General features: G+C 37.6%; 5 protein-coding genes across 6 annotated transcripts in view; 4 read left to right on the top strand and 1 right to left on the bottom strand.

Moving 5' to 3' along the window:
• LOC127938715 (nesprin-1-like) overlaps positions 1-6,551 on the bottom strand; it is a 21,601-nt gene extending 15,050 nt beyond the window's left edge. For both annotated transcript variants that reach the window (XM_052535537.1, XM_052535536.1), the window contains exons 1-4: positions 6,408-6,551; positions 6,305-6,320; positions 4,879-4,931; positions 4,699-4,787 (exon numbers count right to left, since the gene is read on the bottom strand). The gene's annotated coding sequence lies outside the window, so the exon portion shown is untranslated. The remainder of the gene's footprint in view (positions 1-4,698; positions 4,788-4,878; positions 4,932-6,304; positions 6,321-6,407) is intronic.
• Positions 6,552-6,582: 31 nt separating this feature from the next.
• On the top strand, positions 6,583-10,446 carry LOC127938714 (myc target protein 1 homolog). Its single transcript, XM_052535535.1, has 2 exons — positions 6,583-6,849; positions 8,674-10,446. Exons 1-2 carry the CDS (start codon positions 6,795-6,797, stop codon positions 9,258-9,260), a joined length of 642 nt encoding a protein of 213 aa, XP_052391495.1. The 5' UTR covers positions 6,583-6,794; the 3' UTR covers positions 9,261-10,446.
• An 848-nt stretch (positions 10,447-11,294) lies between these two features.
• Positions 11,295-19,945, top strand: LOC127939003 (protein SERAC1). Its single transcript, XM_052535973.1, has 16 exons — positions 11,295-11,980; positions 12,855-12,891; positions 13,086-13,228; positions 13,667-13,756; positions 14,770-14,901; positions 15,089-15,210; positions 15,295-15,423; positions 16,550-16,663; positions 16,875-17,037; positions 17,130-17,280; positions 17,729-17,870; positions 18,034-18,134; positions 18,231-18,328; positions 18,530-18,712; positions 18,833-18,976; positions 19,093-19,945. The coding sequence occupies exons 1-16, from the start codon at positions 11,878-11,880 to the stop codon at positions 19,227-19,229; spliced, it is 1,989 nt and encodes a 662-aa protein (XP_052391933.1). The 5' UTR covers positions 11,295-11,877; the 3' UTR covers positions 19,230-19,945.
• A 1,369-nt stretch (positions 19,946-21,314) lies between these two features.
• On the top strand, positions 21,315-22,775 carry LOC127938128 (general transcription factor IIH subunit 5). The gene is made up of 3 exons (XM_052534555.1): positions 21,315-21,510; positions 21,695-21,780; positions 22,165-22,775. The coding sequence occupies exons 2-3, from the start codon at positions 21,746-21,748 to the stop codon at positions 22,343-22,345; spliced, it is 216 nt and encodes a 71-aa protein (XP_052390515.1). The 5' UTR covers positions 21,315-21,510; positions 21,695-21,745; the 3' UTR covers positions 22,346-22,775.
• Positions 22,776-23,344: 569 nt separating this feature from the next.
• LOC127938127 (macoilin-like) lies at positions 23,345-26,975 on the top strand. Its single transcript, XM_052534553.1, has 7 exons — positions 23,345-23,638; positions 24,951-25,092; positions 25,304-25,430; positions 25,617-25,740; positions 25,862-26,031; positions 26,240-26,669; positions 26,797-26,975. The coding sequence occupies exons 1-7, from the start codon at positions 23,562-23,564 to the stop codon at positions 26,957-26,959; spliced, it is 1,233 nt and encodes a 410-aa protein (XP_052390513.1). The 5' UTR covers positions 23,345-23,561; the 3' UTR covers positions 26,960-26,975.
• Positions 26,976-27,017: the final 42 nt, after the last annotated feature.

Consider the following 27,017-nt stretch of genomic DNA (forward strand, 5'->3'; position numbering starts at 1 on the left):
GACAGAAAGTATTTACTACAGTTCCAAAACCTCCCCATCACTGCACACATCAGTCATAGAGGGAAAAAAGCAAAAACAGGAGTGTGTGACCCATTCCCACAGATGTTTGTGTGGCTCATTTCAGCCCACCAGACTGTAGATGGAGAAGTGATCTTATGTCTGCCTACATGGACCACCACTGAAAAACATATGAAATATAAGACGTATGCATAGAAGAGGCGTTTTTGTCTGGATAACAAGAGACAATAAACAGCTAAATTCCCCAGCATATGGAAAGATTTTTACCCTGGGAGGGCTTCAAAACAGACTTGCCATTTTCTGCCGTATGGTGCCACTAACTGCTGTTATTTTAATAACCTACCACTATTTGGATGCAGGGTATCACACTTGCACACACAGAAATGGTAATCTAATCTGATCAAAGCAAGGGATCAAACTGGTCCCATTAGCAACTCTAATCTGCTCACTCAGAAGGAGAGAGAGATCTCAACTCAAGTGCAAAATGAATGTTGAATGTTACATTTATGCACAAAACTAAAGACAACAAAAAAGGATTGCTATACATTAGATTTGATTCCAGTTCCAGTTTTTGTCTTACCCAGAGTAGCTGATGTCTTACTTTAGAGCCTGCAGTATTCCAATATGATAGCAATATAATTGGCTATTCTTTAAAATACAGAATACAGCTACTTTAAAGAGGTGACTTTTTTCTCTTAAATCAGAATTATGATGTGAAGGCTTCGTCACTGCTGTTTCATACTAGGCATGAACACATACACATAAGCATGTCTTTCAGCTGTGTTTTCTGTTCTGCCTTAATATTGCAACCAATGAGGTGTAAGAAAGTAATGGCATACTGAATAACATAGTTAGCATGATCATTCCCCCCTCAAGCATCTTTACACACCATTAATCTAGCTGGACACTCAACACACTGCTCTACTTCTGGTTTCTAGGGCGACCTACAGAACATAGCATAGCATGTGCCTGTGCAACAGTTTAAACAGAAGATGAACATCATGATATTGATAGTGAGTACAACAATTTCTTGTCTTTTTACATTGAATATGAAAATGAAGACCACCATATTATGTTGTAATAATAAGTTGTCAAACATGATATATAATGCAATAGTTTATCTCTCAGAGCCCTGCATCTCTGGAACAGAAAGTTCTTAAAGGGACAGTTCACTTAAAATTTGAATTCAGAAATTTCCTCACCATCATATACTTTTCTTCTGAGGAACAAAAAAAAAAGAGAAGAAAAAAACAACTTCTGAGCTGTTAACTTGAAAAATGCTATAACAAGATCACTGATAACTCTGTTGTTAAAAACAAAAAAAAATTTATCTGAAACAAATAATAAAATATATAAATATTATTTTAAATTAAATTCCTTAACATTAACTTAAACATAAATGACAAAAACATTTTTGGACTCGTCTGCTCTCTAAGCTTTTGCTGTTCTTTGATGGACAAGATGGGAGCAAACAGTGGAGCGCAAAGTCACATGGACTGAGCTTTGGAAGGCTGAACCCTACAGGATAAAATTCCTGATCCAGGCGGTCTATGACGTGTTGCCAAGTCCATCCAACCTCTTCTCCTGGGGAAAGGTGGAGACACCAGCATGCCCCCTCTGCCAGAAGAGAGGAACTTTGGAACACATCCTGAGCTGCTGTCCAAAAGCCCTGGGTGAAGGGCGTTACCGCTGGCGGCATGACCAGGTCCTAAAAGCCGTAGCGGATTCTATCTGCAGTGGAATTAGCCACAGCAAGAGCCTCCGCCCAGTGAAGACCACAGCTTTCGTCAGAGCTGGGGAGAAGTCAACACCAGCTGCCCGGGGCACCTCCTCTGGCCTGTTGGCAACGGCGCGTGACTGGGAGCTGTCAGTTGATCTGGGCAAGCAGCTGAAGTTCCCGGAGGCAGTTGCCATAACAACATTAAGGCCAGACGTTGTGCTTACCTCAAAGGCCTCCAAGCAGGTAATTCTCTTGGAGCTCACAGTGCCTTGGGAGGACCGTATGGAGGGGGCCAATGAAAGAAAGAGGGCAAAGTACTCCCAGCTTGTGGAGGATTGCCGGAGCATTGGGTGGCGGGCAATATGCCAACCCGTCGAAGTGGGATGTCGAGGGTTTGTGGGCCAATCCCTTTGCAGGGCCTACAAAATGCTTGGCATCACAGGGGCGAGCCAGCGAAGGGCTATCAAGTTGGCCACTGATGCTGCAGAAGTAGCATCAAGGTGGCTGTGGATCAGGAGAGGAGAGGCATGGAGTGTAGGGTAGTAGCGCTACCTGGACATAAGCTGGGACCTGATCACCCCGGCTGGGTCGCCTAGGGGAGGGGGTCTGATTGTTGAAAGACCCGAAACCCCCCGTGATCCTAGGTTACATCACTGATGATATGTCCAGGTGCACCAGACGGTGTATCTAAAATCTTGATGTCACACACCACTCGGTCTGATGGTGATGATCCGCTGGAACAAGTCGAATCAGGCCTAATGATTCAATGAACCATTCATAAAGAACCATTTACTTTACTCCTGAATGAATCAGCCATTTGAATGAATCAAACTAATGAATACATGACTCCATGACTTAACCATTAAGACATTTACCACCACCTACTGGCAGTTTTAGTTTATTATTTAAATTATCATTTCATTAAATAAATAATTTAATATTTTCATAGTAATAATAATAAAATTAAGAAAATAAATGATTAAAGTTATAGTTCAACCAAACAAAAATGACAATTCTGTCATCATTTACATCATTGTCATCATCAGCTGTTACTACACAGAGCCATTGTTAATAGAGAAGACGCGCAAATCCACTTCATTTTCAGCGTTTATTGGCGCGTCTTCTCAGTTAACAACGGCTTTGTGTAGTAACCGCTGCTCTATGTGAAATCACGCACCTGATGGAATTAACCGCTGATTAGAGAACCGGCTTTACTGACGAGATGCGCATCACGATCGGCCGATCGTGATCGGAGCACCCCTAATTTTATCAAAATCTTTCTTGCTGAACCTACTCTTTGTAATCTCTTTTGATGCTTTGCACAACAATGACTTTAAATTATCATTTTCAGAGTAATTTCTCAAAATTTTGATGTGCAATTAATTAGATTAATTAATCACCACATCATGTAATTAATTAGATTTTAAAAAATGTATCGCTGTAAACTATATATTTAGTCTGAATGAATCATCCAGTTGTGTGAACCAAATCAAATGATTAATTGAAAAGATCCGACTTAGTGTGTGAGTGTTCCACACGAAAAATTAAATTGTAGAGATTTGGAACAACATAAGAGTAAGGAAGTGATTTTTTTTTAGTTCAACCATTACTCAATGAAAAAAAGTGCATTTCATAATCACTGTGCTTTACTTATTTATTAAAGAATGAAGTACACACCGCCACAGTCAGCTCTTCTACCCCTAAACCCTCTCTTTTTTTATTCCTGCTGTTTCTAGACAATTTCTCATCCTAATCTCATTTCTCCATTCATTGACTCTCTTTCTCTGCCTCTGATTCAATCTTAAAAGTGGTCCACACAAAGGGCACACAAGCACTACAATCCAGGTCAACAAGAAACTGAATAAAGACGCTCTAATGCACCAACTTTCAGTGCTAAATCTAAAAGCCTCTATATTTGAAAACTATTTAAACTTCTGAAAAATTTTATTGAAAGTGTATCCACATGAACACAAAAAACTCTCCTCAAGTTCCAGGACAGAAAGTCTCCCCAAGGCCGGACTTTGCAGCAGGAGATGTCATAAGCACCACAACGCATCAATTGGAAACTAAGAGTAAACTTTGCATGCAGCTGTGAAAATCCGGCAATAGCATCACACTTCTCACAACACGCTGGCAGACAAATAACAGTAGCGGAATCATAGGTGCACTCATCAAACAAAACATGCAACAAGACTTCCCAATCCAAGTTAGAATCCATTCAGAAGTCATTTTAGCCTTTAAAGAAATTGACATCTTGAGTATGTATATGCTGTGTCATCCTACACAGTGGCGAGGTCACCTTTAAGAGAAAGCGTAAGCAGCACCTACCCTGCAGCCTCTGCATCTCATTAGCAATCTCCCTGTCTCAGCAGCCATAGTGATGAGCAGATGACATTCCACTGATTCGAAGTCAGTGGTGCTGATGCAGGTCAGTGGATGTGGCTCCACCCGAGAATTCTCCAATGATCAGGCTGAAGTCTACATGAAAAGCCTAATTGTTTTCAATCAGTCCATGCCAAGCAAACATGTGGTTTCTTTCCCTCGAAGTTCTGTGGATTCTGCAGGAAGCAGCCTCTTCCCTTTGCACTCTCTTTCTTTCTGCCTCTCACACTCTACTGTAGGCATCAGCATATGTTTCCACTGCCACCTGGTGTCCAATCAGAGTGCAGATCTCAAGTGCAGTCCAATAGTGAGGCCCAAGTCGAGTTATACTATGTTTGAGAGTGTTACTTTAGCTAAGCCAGACAACATTATTACACTAAGTAATTCAATTAAAATGTGTTACAAATCTGTGCTTTCGCTCATGGAAAATGCAAAAGATGCAAAAGATATTGGAATGTGGCATATCTCAAGCATGGGATTCCAGTAGGTGAAATACGAAAGGGGTGGAAAAAAAATGTTATTCATGTCATATAAAACTTTATGTGACACATGCATGTCATATAAAAAAAATGACTTACTGGAGTGTTAAGCTCGGGATTCAGAGACCATTCTGCCGAGTCTGCTGGTTTTCAAACAGCAATGCTTAGCAATGACCTCTACACAGTCACTGCAGGTGGATGTGAGGGAGAGAGCACAGCGTGAAGTTATTGGCACAATCTTTATGCGCAGAGGATCTTATGTCATTCCCGTTCACTCACCTTCTCCAAGAAGCCAGCATGACGCCTCTGTATCCTTCATCCTTCTGAAGAGCCTAATAGGCGACAAACTGTTCATTATCACACATCAACATATTGCTAAATATGATAAAAATCTGAATTCAGCCTGAAATGTTTTAATGCTGCAACATGTTCTCTAAAGAGTAACGGAGCCATCTGCTGTTCATCAAGAGAAGACAGGACAGGACAGGACAGGACAGGACAAGACAGGACAGGATAGAACAGGACAGGACAGGAAAGGAAAGGACAAGAAAGGACAGGACAGAGGAGTTACAACAGCAGCCATAAGTCACAGAATACACAATACATTTTTTTATTTATATGTATTTTATTTAGAAATACTACATTTTATTTAGATGTTATTTTTTAAAGAGAGACTTCAAGTTATATAATTAATGTCTTCAATGGCAGTAAATAAATAAATCATCCACAATTAAAAAAATAAACAAACATGCATGCATAAATGATTGGTCAAGAGTTCCCAAACATAATGAAAAATACATAATAGGCTAGAAAAAGAAATGTGATGCATGCGTCAGATCTGTGTATGGCAACAGCCGATATCTGCACTCCACAACACAAAGCAACAATGAGAGGAAATGTCCGTGTGTCCCGGTCTTCCCAGACCAGCGGCTCTGTCCTAAAACCCTGTACTATCTACTGTTCTTAATCATTAACCCTAGATACCCTTAATGAACACTATGAAGGGAAAGAACACAGTTCTCACAGAGGTGAAAGTGGTCTGGTTCGGGGCAAAATCCTGCTTTCTTTGCAGGATTTTATCAGGATTTTGTTTTTGCAAAAGCTAGCCTGGTCAGGATAACCCAGCACAGAGCTGGCACTCTACATGGAAAATCTGAAGCATTGTGACGACCAGCACAACTACAGCAGACAATGCTGAACAGTAAAAGCACATAAATCTGTGAAATTGTGTTATGAAATCTTTTGATATGAAATACATAGAAAGATGCTAGGATTTCATCTGTTCTGACTTGATTCATGAAATAATTCTTAATGTTTTTTTTTTTTTTCAGTTGCCATGGCTGTGTTGATTTACGCAGTGGTTAAATGTGGAAAAGAAACCACAAAAATGAAGATATTAGTTAATGTCCCTCTACTATAATGTTTTGGACAGGCGTATTAAAAATAAACAATAATGCTATTTTAATATTGCATTTCATATTATATTATAATCAATACACTACATTAGTTTAAGTTTGGGGCCAGTAAATGTTTTCAAGAAATTAACACTTTGATTCAGCAAGCACACATTAAATTGATCAAAATTGACAGTAAAGACATTCTAATTTTCAAATAAATGCTGTTCTTTTGCAAAGGATAAAATGAATTGTGTAGCTCTTTGCCCCATGGCAAAATGCCATCAGTGGTGTCACAGAACAGCCCTTACTGTTTATGCCAAGTGTCTGGAAGGGAAAGAAAAATAAATCAGAGTAAAATATGAGAATTTTGGCCAGGGGACAAATGACAGGAGAAAATGATTTCACACACACCTTGACTCTCCTCCTCTCTGTACACTCCTCCCTTTCCTCTCTATCCCACAGGAACCCTGGTCTGAGTAGATAAGGCCAGCCCGCTGCTAATTTTACACAGGAAAGGCAGGAAATGTGAAGTGAAGACTTTGCTGTTCCACAAACAACAGAGTAGCGACCCCAGCCTTGGAGAGGATCCTGTGTGACTGCTCACAGTGCTGAGCAGTCTGGGACTGAAAAAAGAGACAGACAGAGAGAAAGTGAGAGAGGAGGGTTCATGGATTTGGGGAGTTGGATAGACATAGAGAAAGACATAAGAAAAAGTCAAAAGGAAGAGTGAGTGGGCGAAATATTTGAAGGGGAGAGACTGTGTCCTCTCTCGTCTCCCCTGTATCTCTAAAGGAAGCTATGGCAGACAACAGCACTCATCCTGTTTTGGAAATACTGAAGTCCTTCGGATTGAGTAAGATATTTTACCATCTTTACACACTTTATAAAGGGTTAAATCTTGCATACGAATGAACTTACAATATTGCAATGTCAACTTTCTACTTCTAAAAAAGATATGGAAAGTGTAGAAAATGGTGTGTCGAGTCTTTTAAAAGAACTTATTTCTCAACAGAAATGCAGACAGTTATAACTAGCGGCAAAAACGATATTGGCAAAAAAATAAAAATAATAACCCGGCCAGTGTGCTGTTTTTTCCATTTAGTTTCTTCAAATGTAATTTCCAGATGATCTTTCACTCTGGGCTGTGATTCCTTTCGCTAAGGGAAAAAATTGCATATAAAAATCCACATTATTTTACACACAAGTCTCTATAAAGACTTTAATAAATACTAAATACTACTACAAACAATAATAATAATAATAATAATAATAATAATATGTAGAATAGTTGTGTGCTGTGGTTAAAAATACAATTTCTACAATTTGTCAATCAAATATATTACTAAAACAACATTGGCTCTTTTTAAAACAATTTTTAATTGAAAAATTCACATATAAAAACAAAAAGGACCTTAAATGGCCTGTTCCAGAAAGAAGCTGTGTGCTAATGAAACTGGTATTTCTGTAGACAATGGAATGCCATAACAGGAAACTTCCTCAAATTCAGACTATTTCATTCATTTTTCCCGTAAAGGATACGAACACATTGGGTGTGTCTTCTAGTGTGGAATTTGGTCCCGCCCACTTTGATTTGTCAGGATAGGTCCTCCCTGACCTTTGAACTCCTGGTAGTTTCTCTCTAATGATACTGCAGAGCTCAGTATTTCTATCATGGGAGTGAAAGGCCGTCAACACTTCATTTGCTTTCTGAAATACACAGAATCCTTGTTCAGGGATTACAGGGAACCAGGCGTTTAACATCACGTTCGATGAAAAAAAACAATATTATTATTTTTAGAGACTGGTTGGCATTACAGGTCATTTCTGTCAGTAATTTTCTGATAAGTTTGTCTCCCTCAATGTAAACTGTATTTTGGCGCCCCAGTGCAGTTTGCCAAACAACTTCAAGCATCTTAAAGGTTTTTAGATATAACCTAACATTAAATGTTTACGTGATGTTTCTGTGAACTCCCTGAAACTGCACAATAAAGTGACACACAAACACAGTATGACGTTCCTGTTGCTACTATTGCTATGGTTACTTCCTAAAATGAACGCTTGTCAACGCGCACATGCTTATTAAGTGTCGTCAAAAACTATAGAATAGAATAGAATAGAAAAAAAAACAAAAAACTTTTGCGTTAAAAATGTAAACCGCAGGACAGTCTATTGTTGTTTACTCACAATAATTGAAAATGTTAATTAAATAAATAAAAATGTAGATTCATTAAAAAATATCTTCCTGCATTTCGGACTGCCAACCAATTCGCAAACAGACGCTCACTGTGACGTGAGACCCCAGCATCTTGGAAGACATTTGCCGAGAATCTTTTCCTTCCTTGCAAGCTTCAATATGTTGCCAACAGTTCCGTAAAAAAGCCTGCCCTATGGAATCGTCCCGCATTTAAGGCATCAAAGAAGCATTCCATACTAAAGCTATACAGAATGCAGTTTGCCCCGTATTCGCAGGCGTATGACCACCAAACAATACGAATAAATAACAAATTCTTAATTGATAAGTAATCATTCTTTTTCGCGCAAATCAGTATTTCATTTGCGAACATAGTTTTGTTTATAATTGAAAGTGTTATCTGGTCTTTTATAAGCAACTCTGGCCACAGTAGGCTACTTGCTTAAAGACATGTTTCTACTTATTTTATTTCTTTCCTTTCTCCAGGGGATGTGATTCTGGCCTTCTGTCTTTCTATGGTTGTTGGTCTTGTGCTGGGAGCTCTGGTCTATATGATCTTGATCTGGATGTCTCGTCGACGAGCATCAGCCACCATCACACGTGTACCCATCCATAAATCCCGCTCCACCACCCGTTCATCCTCGCCACGCTCTCGGCCAGGCTACAGTCGACACAGCAGTGGCTATGACCAACGCGGCAATAACAATCTGGCCAGTGCTGCCTTCTCCTTCCATCGGCAGACCTCACCCTCACTGATAGACTATGGTGACTCACCAGGGCGCAAGTCGAGCTTCCGGGCCTCTACTTTTCATCCTCTTCTCCAGTGTAGCCAGATTGCTCGTGAGGCAGAAGAGGGTACCCAAGGCAGCCTGCCACGGACCCCCACTCTCACTACCAACCCTGGGGCGCCTGGATCCACCAGCACTGTCAGTTCCATGGTCACTCCACCCCAGGCCAGAACCAGACCAGATTCCTTCTGGGGCAACAGCAATCTAAAGGCCTTAAATGCTGGCCAGACTCCACCACCTGCCTATGAGAGCATCATACGTGCCTACAAAGAGACGACCACGTGAAGGAAGGGGAGATGCTACAGTGATAGGGGGAAGATAAATGTATTAATAAATTTGGACTAGAACATTGGACCACTGAAAGCAGTATGGATTTCTTAAACTGATATGGCCAGTTTTCAATGTGTGTATATGTGAATATTTCTGTTTTTTTGTACTCTTTTAAAAATAAAGGTTCTTTATTAGGATCTGGTTACCATATCCATGGAACTTTCCATTGAACATAAAGTTATGGTGGAAAAATGTTTTTTTCTTTTTTTAAGAATAAAATAGTCTTCTTACTACAAGAAAAATAGGTTCTTTTAAAAACTGTTCCATGAAAGGTTCTTTGGGGAACTAAAAATATTTATTCTATGGCATCACTGCAAAAATTTATTTCTGGAATCTTTATTTTTAAGAGTTTAGTGTGCTAGGTCAATCTGAAATACTTATACCAGAAAATGTGTGAAAGATAGAGTGAGATGACTTTTTGGTTTCTATGGGTCTGCTTTATTGATTTAGTACAAGGACAAAAGACCTATATATTTTCAAGGAGATAATATGTGACCCTGGACCACAAAACCAGTCTTTAATGTCCGTTTTTCAAAATCGAGATTTATACATTATCTGAAAGCTGAAAACTGTTGAAAGCTGAAAGCTTTCCATTGATGTATGGTTTATAGGATCGGACAATATTTGGCTGAGATACAATTATTTGAAATCTGGAATCTGAGGGTGCAAAAAATCTAAATACTGAGAAAATCGCCTTAAAAGTTTTCAAAATGAATTTTTGCCAATGCATATTACTAATCAGAAATTAAGTTTTGATATATTAACTGTAGGATATTTACAAAATATCTTCATGGAATATGATCTTTACTTAATATCCTAAAGATTTTTGGCATAAAAGAAAAATATATAATTTTGACCCATACAATGTTTTTTTTAAATACATCTAAAAATATACACCAACGACTTACGAGTGGTTTTGTGGTCGAGGGTCACATTTGTTTGTGTAGAGTGATAGGGACAGATCTGAGAGCATTACTGATCTCTGTTGCATATTCCTAGACAAACACTCATTTTAAATCATTTAGCACCAAACTCAGTAGATTGTGAATTTATTGGTTTTCTGTGAACTGTAGTCTTTTGGAATCATTGTAAATATTTCCCAGTGCAACTGTACTCATAAAAATAAAGTGAAACAATGGATTTTGCAATAGCTTTTTTGCATCATGTTAACTGAAAACAATTATTGCATCTTCATAAAAAGATATAAACACTTACCATAAAAGGAATACAGTTAAAATTAAATTACAGTATGTAATTATTTAACCACCTTATGTCACCATCACTTCCACAAAAAAATATATTTAGGAAAATATCACACAGGTGTGAAACCTATGATGACAGTATTTTCATATTTGGGTGAACAGACTTTTTAGTGTTTCCAGTTTAGAGTAACACATCCATAATCACATCCCTTTCATTGAAAACTGTTATGAGGAATGAAAAAACCAAAGACAAAGGTGTCTTAAACAGGGTTTAGAGCACACACATCCTGGAAGTGACCTTCACAACCAGTGAATTTCCCTGACAAAAGGAATTATCTCAAAGGATGAAGTTGAAATGAATGCTAAGAATTCCTTTTCTTTTCTTTTTGGCATGCTGTGCCAACTGCAATTTGATATACCGGTTTCCTGTAGATCTTGCTGTTTTGCTGTTTATCCTGTCATATATACATATATATATATATATATATATATATATATATATATATATATATATATATATATATATATATATATATATATATATATAAATAATTATTATTATAATTATTATTATAATTAATTTTATGTACCATAAAATTAAAGAATATGTGCTTACGTCCTTCTGACGTGTTGGACTGCCATATTAGAGTGTCTAAATGTATAGCAGTTTGGAGAAGACTGATTAAACTTCCAGCTAAACAAGGTTGAACCTATTTCTCTAAACAATGTATGTGCGCATTAGAGTATTACGGTTGGATATTTTGACGCGTGACATTGACATTTGCGTAACTTACGGTAATGACGCTCTACGTTAATATGCGTTCAAACAGACTGGTTCAAATTGAAACAGTTCCTGTTTATATTTGCTGTCAAAAGCGATCTTTTATACCGCGTCTATTGGAAGGAACTTATGTTTTATAGGTAAACGGCACATTTAACGTACTGTTTCAGTAGTTAAATGTTAACCTTGGACGCAGAGATTGAATTTCGATTGAATACTATCCAACTAACGTTAACTCGGCTTTTTACGTGGAAGCCGACTGGTCATTACACCAAATCAAATGATGAATTAATATAAAATTAAGATGTTTTAGAGCAGTATCAATATCAGCATTCTCTAAAGGTAAAGAAGTGCGTTTCGTAAACTGTTTCAAAAACAGAGTAGAGAGAGATCAGCTTACAGTAGTGACTGCTGGCATGTCATCACTCCACCACCTCTATTCTTAAATGTGAAGTATTTAGGTTATAATCGACGTAAGAAGATAACCATTAATCGCCAGCAGTGGTAAACGGTGGGCATATATGTCTCACCGGTCCTCTGGCCATCATTAATTTGTGCAATCGTCGGAATTCAGCGCGTGAAGCCGCTAATGTCTGCGTCCGCCCTGCGACTGATCCGCGTCCGGAGGTTGAGCACAACCGGACCTGGACCTGGACCTGCTGTGAGGAGAGCACTGCCATGGAGAGACCTTAGTAAGACAGCATTTATGGTGTTTATGATGCCCAAAATAATGCCATTTGGATTTGAAACTGCTTTGATGTATTTGTCCACGAATACTTACCAAACAGGGCCTACATTTTGTTTTTATTGTTTGTAACTTTGGCATATCTGAATACATTTTAACCACTTATTGCAACTTTATAAAGATAAACGTAAAATAAAAACCAAAATAATTCATATTTACTGTTCAATAGAGTTTTTAAAAGAAAATTATACTTTTATTTTGCAAGGATGCATTGAAAGTGACAGTAAAACATGCACTGTATAATGTTACAAAAGATTTCACTTCCAAATAACTCTGTTCTTTTTATTCAACAGAGAATCGTGAAAAATTATCATGGTTTTCTTTTCAAAAAAAAAAGATTAAGCAGCACAATTTCGTTTAATAATGAGCAACAAGTCAGTATATTAGAATGATGTGACACTGAAGACTGGAGTAATGGCTGCTGAAAATCTAGCTTTGCCATCACACAAATAAATTACATTTTAAAATATATTCTAATAGAAAGTGGGTAATATATATATATATATTTTTTTTTTTTTTTTTTTTGCAAATAAATGCAGCATCGTTGAGCACAGGAGACTTTAAAACATTAAATTTAAATTTAAATTTAAAAATTAATATTAATAATAATACAATAATAATAATCACACTGACCCCAAACTCTTAAATGGTAGTGTATATTTATTATAAATTAAAAATATATGTTTTTTTTTTTTGTGCTACTACCTTCGTATGTGTCCTTATATAATTCACATTTCATTTGTTTAGATAAATTGACAGATTTATTCTGAATGCTTAACTGAATAATTCTGAATGTTAAACTCTCTTTTTTTTGTCTTTAGGAAGAATAGCAAAAATGACAGGAGCAATAGTATTGGGGTAGGTTTATTATTTGTGCTGTTTTGCATATATTACACAAACCATTAAGAAAATAATACAATACATAATACAATATAATACAGCACAGAGGGAATGTCAGTGGAAGCAGTTGTTAAAAGTGATATATCTTTTAAGCCAGGTTTGTTACCCTTCCCAGAAACATATTCTGACTTCTATCAGGTTTGCTTTCACAGAGGCTGTGTTTTCATCACATACGAGATGGTCACTCTGAACCAGGCCATCACTATCGACACCAGTGCAATACTCCAGGAGAAGCACAAGTCCTACATCTACCTGACTCACACCACTAATAGAGAAGAGGAGAGCCTTGCTTCTGGTACATTCTTGAAGGTTTAACACTTGTGTGTGTGTGTTTGTGCTTGAAAGAGTTTGTAAATATCAGTGAGCCCAAAGATTCATTTGCATTTACATTTATTCCTCAAAAGCAACTTGCAAAAGAGGAATACCCTACAATCAACGCTTCATCCTAAAAGTGTTAGTAACTTGAGAACTCAGTGGTGGTCCCCAAAACGCTAAGAGAAGTACTTGCTAGAGATATAAATGAGACGCTTTGAAACAGCACTAAAATAATAGGACATACAGTTATTTGTTCAGACATCAGTGCAGTAATTGTCAAGTTGTTGAATGGGTTTTGTATCCCTGTCTTAGAGTAGTTTAGATTGTATTTTTTTAGGATACTTTAGATATATTGTTTGATATTAAAACAGCCCTGGAACTTATTGATTATCCACAACATACATTATTCTTTTTCCAGGCTTCACTCTGAAGACCAGGAAGGAACTTCATAAAGCAGCTAGAAAGTTTCTTGAAATTTCATCAAGAGTTCTTCTTCACCCTTTGGATGGTGAGTAGTTATAAAATACTGAAAATAAATATTTGTTGACAGTAGGCACTATGTGTAACAAACAGCATAGTTCTAATAAAGAACATGCTTGGAAAAAACATTTGGGGCCAGTATGGTTTATTGCATAGCCTGAGAGTATTTCTGACCTCAGTGTCACCTGTAGCTGCACAAAGAGGAACTGACATGGATTGTAGTTCTATTTTAAATAGGGCAGGTATCTTACTTTTCTTGTCTTTTCTGTTCTGTTCTGTTCTTATGCATAATGTGTTTTTTATGGCAGCATACTTGGCACCAGGTTTGAAGCTAAAGAGTAGTTTATAATATACACTACTGTTGAAAAGTGTTTTTTTTTTTTTTTTTTTTTTTTTTTTTTTTTTTATAAATACCTTTATTTAGGAGGTATGGATTAAATTGATCAAAAGTGACTGTGAACTGTCAAATAAATGCAGAATCCTGAAGAAATATGATTTTCAACACTACTGTTTTCAAATAATATTCAGGTATTAGCTGCTGAAAATTCTGTAATTGTTTTTTTTTTTTTATAGAAAACAGTTGTTTAAGTTGTAGTTATATTTCTGTTTCGTATGACTATTTTTGATTAAATAAAGGCAGCTTATAAAATCTTAAATAAAAACATTAATTTGTAAACCTCTTCATAACAACTTTTCATATCATAGACTTTATAAGTACATACTACATACTATATTTCTTCTAAGAAATATCTATTCTCCCTGGTTTTTATCATTACTTGAGTTATATTATTTTGGGTCTCTTATATTAAGCTGATTGTCTATTGCTTGTTTATTTATTTTTTCTCAATCATCTCCGTATTTTGTTCCGTTTAAATTCGGTGGTATACTTTTATTCATTGTACAGCACGTTTCTAAACCTCGTGTTTAAATCTCTATAAATATGTAAAAAGTATAAAAGTGCTCTATAAATAAACATTGATAATTTCTATGATGTCTCTGTATGATGTTAAATAAGCAGGTGTTGGTGTTTGTCTCTATCAGAGCATCTCAGTCATCTAGACGCAGACCCTCACGAATGTGCACTATGGGTGCTACTGAAGAAAACCTGCTCTCTGGACCGGGCCGTGAGAGAGCAGGCGGTGCAGGAACTGGCCCAGAATCACCACTGGCAGGGTGAGAGATGGCAGCACACCTCTAAATCTTTTTTTTTTTTAATAAAATGTCATAAAATGTTAAGATTGTCAGACTTTACTGAAAACTCATGTTGTTCTTGCTCATCAAAACCTATTTCTATTATGCAGATCCCTTTGCCCACTAGAGAAAAGGCACATCACTAACTCTTATGTCCTGTCCATCATAGATTATCAGTACCAGACTGCAGCACAGGTGATAGATCAGCGCACAGCTGTGGCTCTCGCCCGCATACCTAACGTGGACCTGCGCTTCTTTCTCCCTCCTCCTCCACTGCCGCACACTGAAGATGTGGGTAGATGTCATTCAGACTATAACCAAATTGAATTGCTGTGTAATGTCAGTTACTTTAGCTAATGTTTGGTGCGTTTACAGGATATATCAATAGAAGATGGGCTTAGGCAGTTACTGGCATCTCTGCCCCAGTCGGAGGTGGATCAGTGTGTGAAGTACTTCACTTCTCTGGCACTAAGAGAGAGCAGCCAATCACTAGCCTCTCAACGGGTGAGACATACACACTCAAGCTACAGAGTGCAAAAGTTGAGTTCCAGAAATAAAAATTGCCTTTTTCTCCATAGTTTTTTTTATTAATACTTAAGTATCAGTATTAATACTGACTGTGAGCTACAAGGTTAGTTAATCAATGGAATATGCTTCTGATGAAGTCATCGGCCCAATTTATTTTTCAACTTATTTATTTGAAATAACCATTCAGCACAGAATACCTGGTGAAAAAATTGCTTTACCCATGATTCTGCAAAGAAATCTCCTCCAATTAGAAAATCAAAACAAATCATGCCAAAAGAACACTTTAGCGCCCACCCGCTATGAAGCATTGAGAATAACATCATCGAATAACAATATATACATACAGTACAGACCAAAAGTTTGGACACAACTCTTTGAATGAGAAGGTTTCTTTATTTGCATGACTATGAAAATTGTAGATTCACACTGAAGGCATCAAAACTATGAATTAACACATGTGGAATTATATACATAACAAAAAAGTGTGAAACAACTGAAAATATGTCATATTCTAGGTTCTTCAAAGTAGCCACCTTTTGCTTTGATTACTGCTTTGCACACTCTTGGCCTTCTCTTGACGAGCTTCAAGAGGTAGTCACCTGAAATGGTCTTCCAACAGTCTTGAAGGAGTTCCCTGAGAGATGCTTAGCACTTCTTGGCCCTTTTGCCTTCTGTCTGCGGTCCAGCTCACCCCTAAACCATCTGGATTGGGTTCAGATCCGGTGACTGTGGAGGCCAGGTCATCTGGTGCAGCACCCCATCACTCTCCTTCTTGCTCAAATAGCCCTTGATGCCTTCAGTGTGACTCTACAATTTTCATAGTCTTGAAAATAAAGAAAACTCTTTGAATGAGAAGGTTTGTCCAAACTTTTGGTCTGTACTGTGTATATATATATATATATATATATATATATATATACACACACACTGTTTTGCTTCGAATCAAAAGTTTGTAATGCAAGTCATTTTTAAATCCCTATTGGAAAATCACTTCTGGAATCAAGAATGCTGAAAAAGTGAATGGGTGTACTTAATTTAATCAAATTTAAATTCATATAAAAGTGCCACCATGTTAGCTGTGCATTTTGGTCTGTGATTATAGGGAGGGCTATGGTGTTTTGGAGGAAATGGGTTGCCCTATGCCCAAAGTCTGACTTCCACTCCCTCTGAGAAGGTGGAGACGTTCTGCCTGCAGGCCCTGGTGCAGCACTCAAAGGTGAAGATTTACAAACTCTGCAAAGTGACATGTGTTTGTGTAGCAAGGAAGTAAGCAGTGATCAAAGAGGACAGGATGCTTGGGTGTGTTGAGTGATGTTTTGATGACATTCTTGATGTGTACCTTCAGTTGATCATTTTTAATCAAGGATTTATTCATTGTTGGTAATAAACGAATCCGTTCAAAGCATTTGAGAGTTCTTTGTTCACAGGTCCACAGTCATTGTGATCACATTGTCGCTAATGGAGGACTGCAGCTCTTGCAAAGAGTCTACCAGCTTCGCAGAGACTCTCCAAAAATTCAGCACAACATTGTGCGAATTATTGGAAATCTCGCCCTGAATGAGAGCTTGCACACAGCCATAGTACAGTCAGGTTAGCGTTGTACTTTAGAACAACTGATTCATGAACTTGATTTTGAGTTGAAAAAGAGTAGTTCTTTATTCTCTTCTGTGGTTGACCTTTAGGTTGGGTGTCTGTCCTAGCTGAGATGATCCAGTCACCATACATCTTGCAGGCATCTCTTGCTGCCCGTGCATTAGCCAATTTGGACAGAGAAGCTGTACAACAGAAGTACCAGGATGGTGTTTACATATTGCACCCACAATGCCGCACAAAGTATGCATGCTTATTTGAACTTCCTCTTATGCTTACCCAGTCTGCATAAGAAATAGAGTAAAAACTGTGATATTCTGAATTTTATTTTGGTAACATATTTTTAAAGTTTCACTTACTCCTGAATTGGCAATTCAAATCATTACTCCGGTCTTCAGTGTCACATGATCCTTCAGAAATCATTCTGATATGCTGATTACCTGCTCAAGAAACATCTTATCAATGTTCAAAACAATTGTGCTGGGGAAACCGTGATACATTTTTACTTTAGTTTCTTTGATGAATAGAAAGTTTAAAAGAACAGCATTTATTTGAAATCTGTTGTAACATTAGAAATGTCTTCATTGTCATTTTTTATCAATTTAATGCATCTTTGCCAAATGTGTCTGAAAATATCTTTTGTTTAGTGAGGATAAATCATGTTTTCCATTCTTTATATTATATATTATAGCCAGCCAATCAAAGCTGATGTTCTCTTCGTGCATGGCCTCTTGGGGGCAGCTTTTAAAACATGGCGCCAGAAGGATCTTGACGTGACGGATGATGACATGGTGGAAGGGGTTCGAGAGGACTACACTGAATGCTGGCCCAAGGTCAGATTTAAAAAAAAATTAAATAAACTTATGAGTAGTTTACAGTCACCCAAATATTATATGCAATACAATGGCATGACAGGGCCTCAGAGCTATTTTGAAAGTCTGAGCGAAGTCTAAAGTCAGCAATTAAACTTTTTTTTTTTTTTACTTTTTTTTTCAGTCATGGTTGGCTGCAGACTGTCCAAACCTCCGAATCCTGTCTGTTGAGTATGACACCCATTTAAGTGATTGGAAGGCAAAGTGTCCTGCTGAAAACCAAAGGTAAACAGTCAGATGTAAACAGAGATGTGCACATATATATAACACAATTTAGCATACCCGATATCCATGTTTTCCATTGCTTTTTGTGCTGTACAGAAAGTCCTTGGCCTACAGGAGTCAGGAACTGCTGAGGAAATTGAAGGATGCAGGTGTAGGGGAAAGGCCTGTGGTCTGGGTAGCCCACAGTATGGGAGGTTAGTCCATGATGGGTCTTAAAATAACCAGCACCCAACTATGACAGTATATTTGTAAATCAACCTCCATCATAATTGTGTACCTGTCTGAATTATTTGCAATACAGCAGTTTTTTACAGATTATTTTGCAATTGCTATTTCAACTGATAAATATATAACATAACTGTTAGAGTAACTCTTACTCATAACTTGTGTCACAGGTTTACTTGTGAAAAAGATGCTCTTAGATGCCTCTAAAGATCCTGATCTCAGTCCGCTGATCAAGAACACGAAGGGAATTCTGTTCTACAGCGTTCCTCATCACGGCACGTTTATGGCAGGGTATTCTGTCAATGTCCGATATCTCCTTTTTCCCTCCATCGAAGTAAAAGAACTATGTAGAGGTATAATGTGATTTCTGTCATCCCTCCTAAATATTTATATATAAATTTCACCTGATAAGATTCAGATTGATACTTAATCTCATTTACAAATCGTTGTTCTGTTCATCTGTTTCGACTCAGACTCTCCAGCATTACGGGACTTGAATGAAAAATTCCTGAACATTACAATGGAACAAGAGTTTAAGGTCCTTAGCTTTGCAGAAACTCTGCCAACCTCCATTGGGCCGATGCTCAAAATATTGGTAGTTCCTTCTCAGTCAGCAGGTAGGTCAGAATAATTGAACAACAAGCGGGATTATGATGTATCGTTCTTACATAAAAAATGAGCAGTTTTAGGTACCTGGTATCAGAAAGCACAAGTTCTCCTTTTTCTTTTTCAGATCTGGGTATTGGGGACCTCATTCAGGTGGATGTTGATCACCTCAACATCTGCAAGCCAGAAAAAAAGGACTCATTTCTTTATAAACGTACTTTACAGTTTATTCAAGATGCTCTTGGAGGACAGAGTATTAAGTGAACTCTAAAGTCCACACTCCAAATCCGGTCTCTTGCCATTTCATTTCATTGCCTCTTGAGGATTCAACCATTACATTCTTAACTATAGTGTTAACTATGAATGAAAAGTTCATTGCAAGTGGATTTTTCTTTTCATGTTTTTTTATTATTGCCAATATGAATATGCTTTTCGTTAAAACCTCTGGGTTTAACTTTTAATGCCCGCTTCAGCATTGCCTTGTATTGTATTTCATTTCAGTCATTTGAGCACTTTTTGCCATTTATTTTAACTGGAAGCTATAACAAATAGAAATGAGTATCAAGTTTATTATATTTAAAATGTCAGTCATTTGTAGGAAGTAAGTTTTATTTACATTATTTATTTTTCTTTGATGAAACTGAAAACTAGCCTTTTTTTCTTAACTCACCAGCCTTCTTTGTATCCCTACCTCAGACACACAGATTGGTACTGATGTTGGCTGTAATATGCCACTATTTTTGTAATAATGGATGAATTGTAGTACTTGCATAGGACCATACTACTTTTATATTGATGCCGAGTATGTGCAAGACAAAATTATTGCCACATCTTTATCACACTTAATAAAGATGTGTATCCTAACTTTACATTACAGGTGCATCTCAATAAATTAGAATGTTGTGGAAAAGTTCATTTATTTCAGTAATTCAACTCAAATTGTGAATCTTGTGTATTCAATAAATTCCATGCACACAGACTGAATTAGTTTAAGACTTTGGTTCTTTTAATTGTGATCACATTTAACAATAACCCATGAATTTACTATCTCAGCAAATTAGAATATGATGACATGCCAATCAGCTAATCAACTCAAAATACCTGCAAAGTTTTCCTGAGCCTTAAAAATGGTCTCTCAGTTTGGTTCACTAGGCTACACAATCATGTGGAAGACTGCTGATCTGACTGTTGTCCAGAAGACAATCATTAACACCCTCCACGAGGAGAGTAAGCCACAAATATTCATTGCCAAAGAAGCGTGCTGTTCACAGAGTGCTGTATCCAAGCATTTAAACAGAAAGTTGAGCGGAAGGAAAAAGATGCACAGCCAATGAGAGAACTGCAGCCTTATGAGGATTGTCAAGCAAAATCCATTGAAGAATTTGAGTGAACTTCACATGGAATGGACTGTCTGGGGTCAAGGCATCAACAGCCACCACACACAGACATGTCAAGGAATTTGCTGAACCACAGACAACGTCAGAGGAGTCTTACCTGGGCTAAGGAGCAGAAGAACTGGACTGTTATGAAGTGGTCTAAAGTCCTCTTTTCAGATGAGAGCAAGTTTTGTATTTCATTTGGAAACCAAGGTCCTAGAGTCTGGAGGAAGGGTGGAGAAGCTCATAGCCCAAGTTGCTTGAAGTCCAGTGTTTAGTTTCCACAGTCTGTGATGATTTGGGGTGCAATGTCATCTGCTGGTGTTGGTCCATTTGTGTTTTTTGAAAATCAAAGTCACTGCACACGTTTACCAAGAAATTTTGGAGCACTTCATGCTTCCTACTGCTGACGAGCTTTTTTAAGATGCTGATTTAATTTTCCAGCAGGATTTGGCACCTGCCTACACTGCCAAAACACCAAAAGTTGGTTAAATGACCTTTGTGTTGGTGTGCTTGATTGGCCAGCAAACTCACCAGACCTGAATCCCAGAGAGAATCTATGGGCTATTGTCAAGAGGGATGAGAAACAAGAGACCAAACAATGCAGATGAGCTGAAGGCCACTCTCAGAGAAACCTGAACTTCCAAACCACCTCAGCAGTGCCACAAACCGATCACCTCCATGCCACGCAGAATTGAGGCAGTAATGAAAGCAAAAGGAGCCCCTACCAAGTATTGAGTAAATGTACAGTAAATTAGCATACTTTCTATAAGGCCAACAGTTCACTAAAAAAATGTTTTTATATTTTTTTGGTCTAATGAAGTAGTACTCTGATATGTTAAATGTGAGCTAAATCATGACAATTAAAAGAACCAAAGACTTAAACTACTTCAGTCTGTGTGCACTGAATTTATTAAATACACGAGTGTCACAATTTGAGTTGAATTACTGAAATAAATGAACTTTTCCACGACATTATAATTTATTGTGATTCACCTGTGTATTAAAATCCTATAGCTTTCTCTTTTCATAGCAGCAGTGCGCTTCAGGCCAGCAGAGGGCAGTAGAGTGCACAGATCAAACGTCTGTCAGTAGTAGAGGAAGACTATTGTTATTAGACGGTGGACACTTGGATTAAAACAAATTGACAGATAAACACAAAAAATCATGTAAGAGTTTATTTTCATTTTCTTTCATTTTTCATACCGCTGGTTTCTGTCTTTATAGGATTCGTATTTATGTTTGGAGATACGTCTCAGTATGTGAAACGTTTGTAAAGATTACAAACATTCATGGTAACCTGCTAATTTTTTGTTATTATTTCTAATGTTCAGAACAATTTTGCATTTGTAGATACTAAGGCTTTAACTGAAGAACCAGAACTGTTAACCCATCCCGTCCAAAATGGTTAATGTCTTAAAAGGAGTTCTCATTGAATGGTAAGTTTTAAATACAACGATTTAAAGGTGTATTCCTTAACAATTATTTTTTTCTGATTCAAATTTAAAAACTTAGAATTAAACATGAATTTTTAAAATCTACTTGCAATCATATACACTTACAAAAGATGAAGAGGTCAGTAGTCAAAGCCGTTTTAATCTTCATGGAGCAGTTTCCACAAGTGTTACATAGTTGTGGAAACAATTAAAAAAATAATCGTGGTTGACTGACTATAGTATTTCTTCAGTGCCATCTGTAACTGACACCTTGGACCTATCAAGTTTAACAACTATTATTATTATTATGATTTTTTTAAATCTTAAAAATAAAGTCATGCTGCAGTGCTCCATCATTTATGATTCTCCTTTTAAAATATCAAACAGTGACCCAGCTATGAAGCAATTTCTTCTATATCTGGACGAGACATCTGCATTGGGGAAGAAATTTATTATCCAGGATTTGGACGACACACACGTTTTCATCCTAGCTGAAGTCGTGCAGATTCTCCAGGAGCGAGTAGGTGAACTGATGGACCAGAATTCATTCCCCATCACCCAGAAATAAATGTCTGAATCTGACAGAAGACCCTGCAATCTGTGGAAGCAGATGGATGTGGAGGTTATTTCAGCACAATCGCACAAACGGAAGTAACTGAAATGTATAGAAGACTGGGTACCAGGATGTTGCCTGTTATCATTATTGTGTTGCATACATTTTTCATCTGAAAGAATTATAATTTTCAAGTGCTTTATGTTGCTTATGTTTCAAAGACAGCTACTTGAATATTTGCTGTGTTTTGACAGTATGGTCAATGAAACATGTTTTTGCATGGAAAATGGCTGTAGCTGCAGAAAGAAACAATAAATTGTTTTATTTCTTTTCCAACACTTCGGAATTGTATACAAACTGAAAGCAAATGGTTGATGACAGTGTGATTTGTATGCATAATATACAATCATCAAATAAAAAAAATATAAAAAACGTTCTCAAAATGGCACAAGGGTATGATGGGTCATTCAGACAATTGAGATGTGTCTGTAATCAGAATATTGGTGAAAGACTTTACCTTGTGGAATGAGGAAAAGAAGCCACAAAATAGTGAACCACAGTATATTTCCAAAATATCCAGCAGGCCTTGATTAAGGAAGGGAAAGTGGTGCGGTGAACTCTTGGAAGTACCTAGGAGTTCACCTAGTAAAACTGACTGTCTATACACCACTTTCTAAAGATGAGGTGATGTTTCCTCTATTTTGGTTTCCTAAGAAGACCATCATGTGGAAGTAAGAGGAAGTGTTATTTTGTGTCAGACATTGAGCCTTTACATCCAGTTTGTTTAGTTACTTAACACGGCTATGATACAGGTCTATCTATCTGTCTGTTTGTCTGTCTTTCTGTCCTCTCCGTTGTGAGCCTAATCAAAGCAAAGCAAATAGAGATATGGCTGTTTATTATTTAAATAGTTCACTAAGAATTGGCCTCACTAACATACTATATATATATATATATATGTATGTATGTATGTATGTATATGTATAGCGCATCTATGTGGCCACGATGTATTTGCATCATTTCGGAGTCCCTTGTTGTCCAAACAGCGCAGATGTACTTGCACGCACCTCATCGTGGCGCTGGGTTGTGTGTGAAGTTCTCGAGCGTGCGCACATCCACCTCCACTAACGCACAAAGCGCTTCTGCTCAGGTTACTGTAAATGAGACCTCAAGTCTTACTACAATTACCTGTTTAATGGACTAAATAGCCAGAGGGACCAGAAGCCATAATATGAAGAAACGCTACATGGACATAGGCAGGCTACGGAAAATGAAAAAGATTAAGCTCACAGAGAAGATTTCCGAAAGGTATGACGCCGCGCGCTGCTTTGTTGTTTTGTTATTGCTCTTATTCATTTTCACCTGGACGGCTCGCGCTTGGCTATTCATAGCGCGCTGAACGGATTGACGCAAACAATAAATAAACAGCATCTCCTGATATGATGACAAATCAAGGCTCAGTTCAGAGCTAATGCTCGCTGTGATTTAATGGATGCATACAAGGCCGAATCTATAACATTTCTTATAAAAACAGTGAATCGGGCCATATTGCTAACAAAACATTTTGATAATGAAAATATCCTCCGATTGAATTTAGCGCTGCATATTAACCGAACTCAGTATTTTACTTATTTAACGTTCTGGTATTAGTAAACCTAGTTGTTATTAATGTTATTTGATGCAGCGTCATCTTACATGTTATTTCTTCATGAGAATATAACGTCTGGAAACACAGACAAACTGACAAGGGCCTCTGACTAGACAATATGCGCGTAGGAATGCCGTTTATGTAATACAATTTTTCACTGGGCTTATTTTGCTGCACAATATGCCGTAAATTATGCTGATTTTTCAATTAATTTAATATTTGATAGGATTCAGAGCTGTGTTCGTAAATTGTTGGTGCATTTTCAGTTTGATCAGGTTTGCTGATTCCAGACTAGTGTTTCTAGGGAGGTAAACACACAGCAGTGTAGCCTACTATGAACTAACCCCGTCTCTTAGTGTAGTGATCTGGACAAAAGCCTGCTGTGTTTACACGCTTTATAGTGAAACGAACGTGCGCGGATTTGTCCTGAAACGGTTTCTTGTTCTTTAAATAGCCATGGCAACACTGTAGATTCGACGTTTAGGTGCTGATGCAGAAGATGAGATGTTGCCGTGGTTACCAAACACAAAGGGATGTGGAAGGCAGAAAGCTCGAACAAAGGAATGGAACACGATGGGATTGTGCGACCAAAACATGGACTGTAACGTCTTCAAGAGATTGTTTTCTGTGCCTTTACATCTCACGTATATGTTGGTTCCCTTTTCCTTTGAAATACAGAAACATATTTTTGGTCATTCTTTCAACATGAAGTTGTGACATGAAAAGTATAAACAGAGAAGGCGAGTTTTGTAGTTGTACAAGGACTTCCGTTTTGACAGTCTGATTTGACTTTAGAAAAAAGCTATTTCATAGTGATCAAATTGTCGTATTATTTTTCCCTACTCAGTTAAAAATAATTCACATTAATTCAAGTGACACCCTGTATCTGTAAAACTGATTCTTATTTTTTCAAAAGAAAAAAAAAAAAAAAAAGATTCTAATGGTAAGTCATTTGAAATGTCCTGTTTTCAGCGCCTACTCTGTTCTGAAGTTGATGATCGTCTGGATGCTGGTGCTGTTAGCTGACTTTATTCTGGAGTTCAGACTAGAATACCTGTGGCCATGTTGGCTGTTTCTGGGGACAGTCTACACCACATTCCACTGTCATGGACTGGTAGGCTTTTTTTTTTTTTTTTCAATTGTATTGTTTAATTATTGTTTAATTTTAAAAATAATAACAAACCCTGATCTATAATTACAAATGAATGTTCTTATTCCCATTTCTTTTTTTATTTATATCGTGTTGTTCCTGCATTTATTTGAATTTCAAATGACCATTTAAAACATTTATATTAAACAAATTAACCTCTGCTTTTCTTTAACAGGCCATCTGTGTGGTTTTTGTGTGTGCGGCATTTACCCTGGACTTATTCTGTTTAATTTTTGTACCCTTACACTGGCTGTTTTTTGCAGCCAGCACATATGTCTTACTCAACTATATGTGGCATACAGGTGAGCCCTATAATCTAATTGCCATTTCATTATCACTTACAGGAGTCATTGTGCCCCTGTTAGGCTATTAGGGATATAAACATTATATACATTTATTTACACATACATAGTGTGCATGGTATATCAGTTAAATAGAGTGTGTTACTTTCCATTTTATACACACATCATTTATTTATTTATTTGCAGAAAAGGGAATCTGTATGTCATCTGTGACATTATGGATACTGTTAGTGTATATGGAGGCCTCTCTACGGTTGCGGGACCTGAAAAGCCCTAATGCAAATCTGTCCCATCTATTTGCTGCACACTGGTAGGTTCTGATTGCCAATTTATTTTAGAGCTGAATGTAATATGGGGTTTTAAATAAACAACAATTTTACCAGCAGTGTTTCGTACTGTAATGTAACACATGGTATAATAATTTCTTCCAGCATTGGTTATCCATTAGTGTACATGGGATTTGATGCAACATGCTACTTCTCCAGTATGTTTAAGCTGCGCCCTCAGAAATCAGTTCAGAGCGAGAACGATGTCCACATGGATCTCCTGCAACAATCCCTACCTCCTGCCACCCACCTGTACCCAAAATTGTGGGTGGAAGGTATGTTTAATGTATTTTACAGTATCATATAATATGTAGCTATTTTCAAGATGTCTTTCTAAAAAGTTCAATAGTTTAATATTGCTCAAATAATCGTGACATAATTTGCAATTCAATTTAGTAATCTAATCTAATTCAAAGTATGAAGTACATTAAAAAAAGAAGAAAAAGTGATGAATCTCACAAATGTAAAATTGTCTTTATACAGATCCCAAATATAAGGTGGCCAAATCTAGGCCGATGCAATACCAGTGTCCATCCAATTCCATCACCTCAGAGGACAAACAAACCATGGAAGACTGCCTTCAAATCCACAGACTTCCTGTGAGACCCGAAAGAGATATAAGTCAACAAACCCCAGGACTCAAGCACCGTGGAGGGGAACTTCATTTGGACTCTGCATCCATGCTAGAAATGACTGAAAACCTACCTCAGGAGGATCAGAGCAGCAAAGCTCAAAAACCTTCCAAGAGCTCCTTGCCTAAAGTGCATCGAGGTTCAGTGAATATCCCTAACAGCAAAGGGGAGAAGAGGCAGAAAGCCCCCAAAGCCATCAACACAACAGGGGACCCTGCTGAAAGGTGCTCGTCAAACATCCCCCCGAGTCCTCCGAACCCACACGCTGAGCAGATGCTGAAGTATGTTTATGTTATTTCATTTCTATAAGTGCTGAATGATTCAGCTCAAAATTAATACGTTTGCTGGACTGTGGAGGATGGTTACTTTTCAAGTACATTTGCACTGTGATCTCCATCTGCTCCACAGGCTGGAACAAGAAATGAGGAAGCTGAAGGGAGAGCTGCAGGCGAGCAGACAGAGCGAGCAAGAGCTGCGCAGTCACATTTGTAATCTGACCAACAGTGAACACAGTCTGCGCCCTGAAGTCTCTCTGCTCAGACATGCAAATGAACTGCTGCAAAACAAGTGAGTCCTCTGATCGCTTCCTGTTGGTCTTGGCATTAAAGCTCTGGGTTGATGTTAGGTCA

Source organism: Carassius gibelio, chromosome A20 (assembly GCF_023724105.1).
Source record: "Carassius gibelio isolate Cgi1373 ecotype wild population from Czech Republic chromosome A20, carGib1.2-hapl.c, whole genome shotgun sequence".
Lineage (NCBI taxonomy): Eukaryota > Metazoa > Chordata > Actinopteri > Cypriniformes > Cyprinidae > Carassius > Carassius gibelio.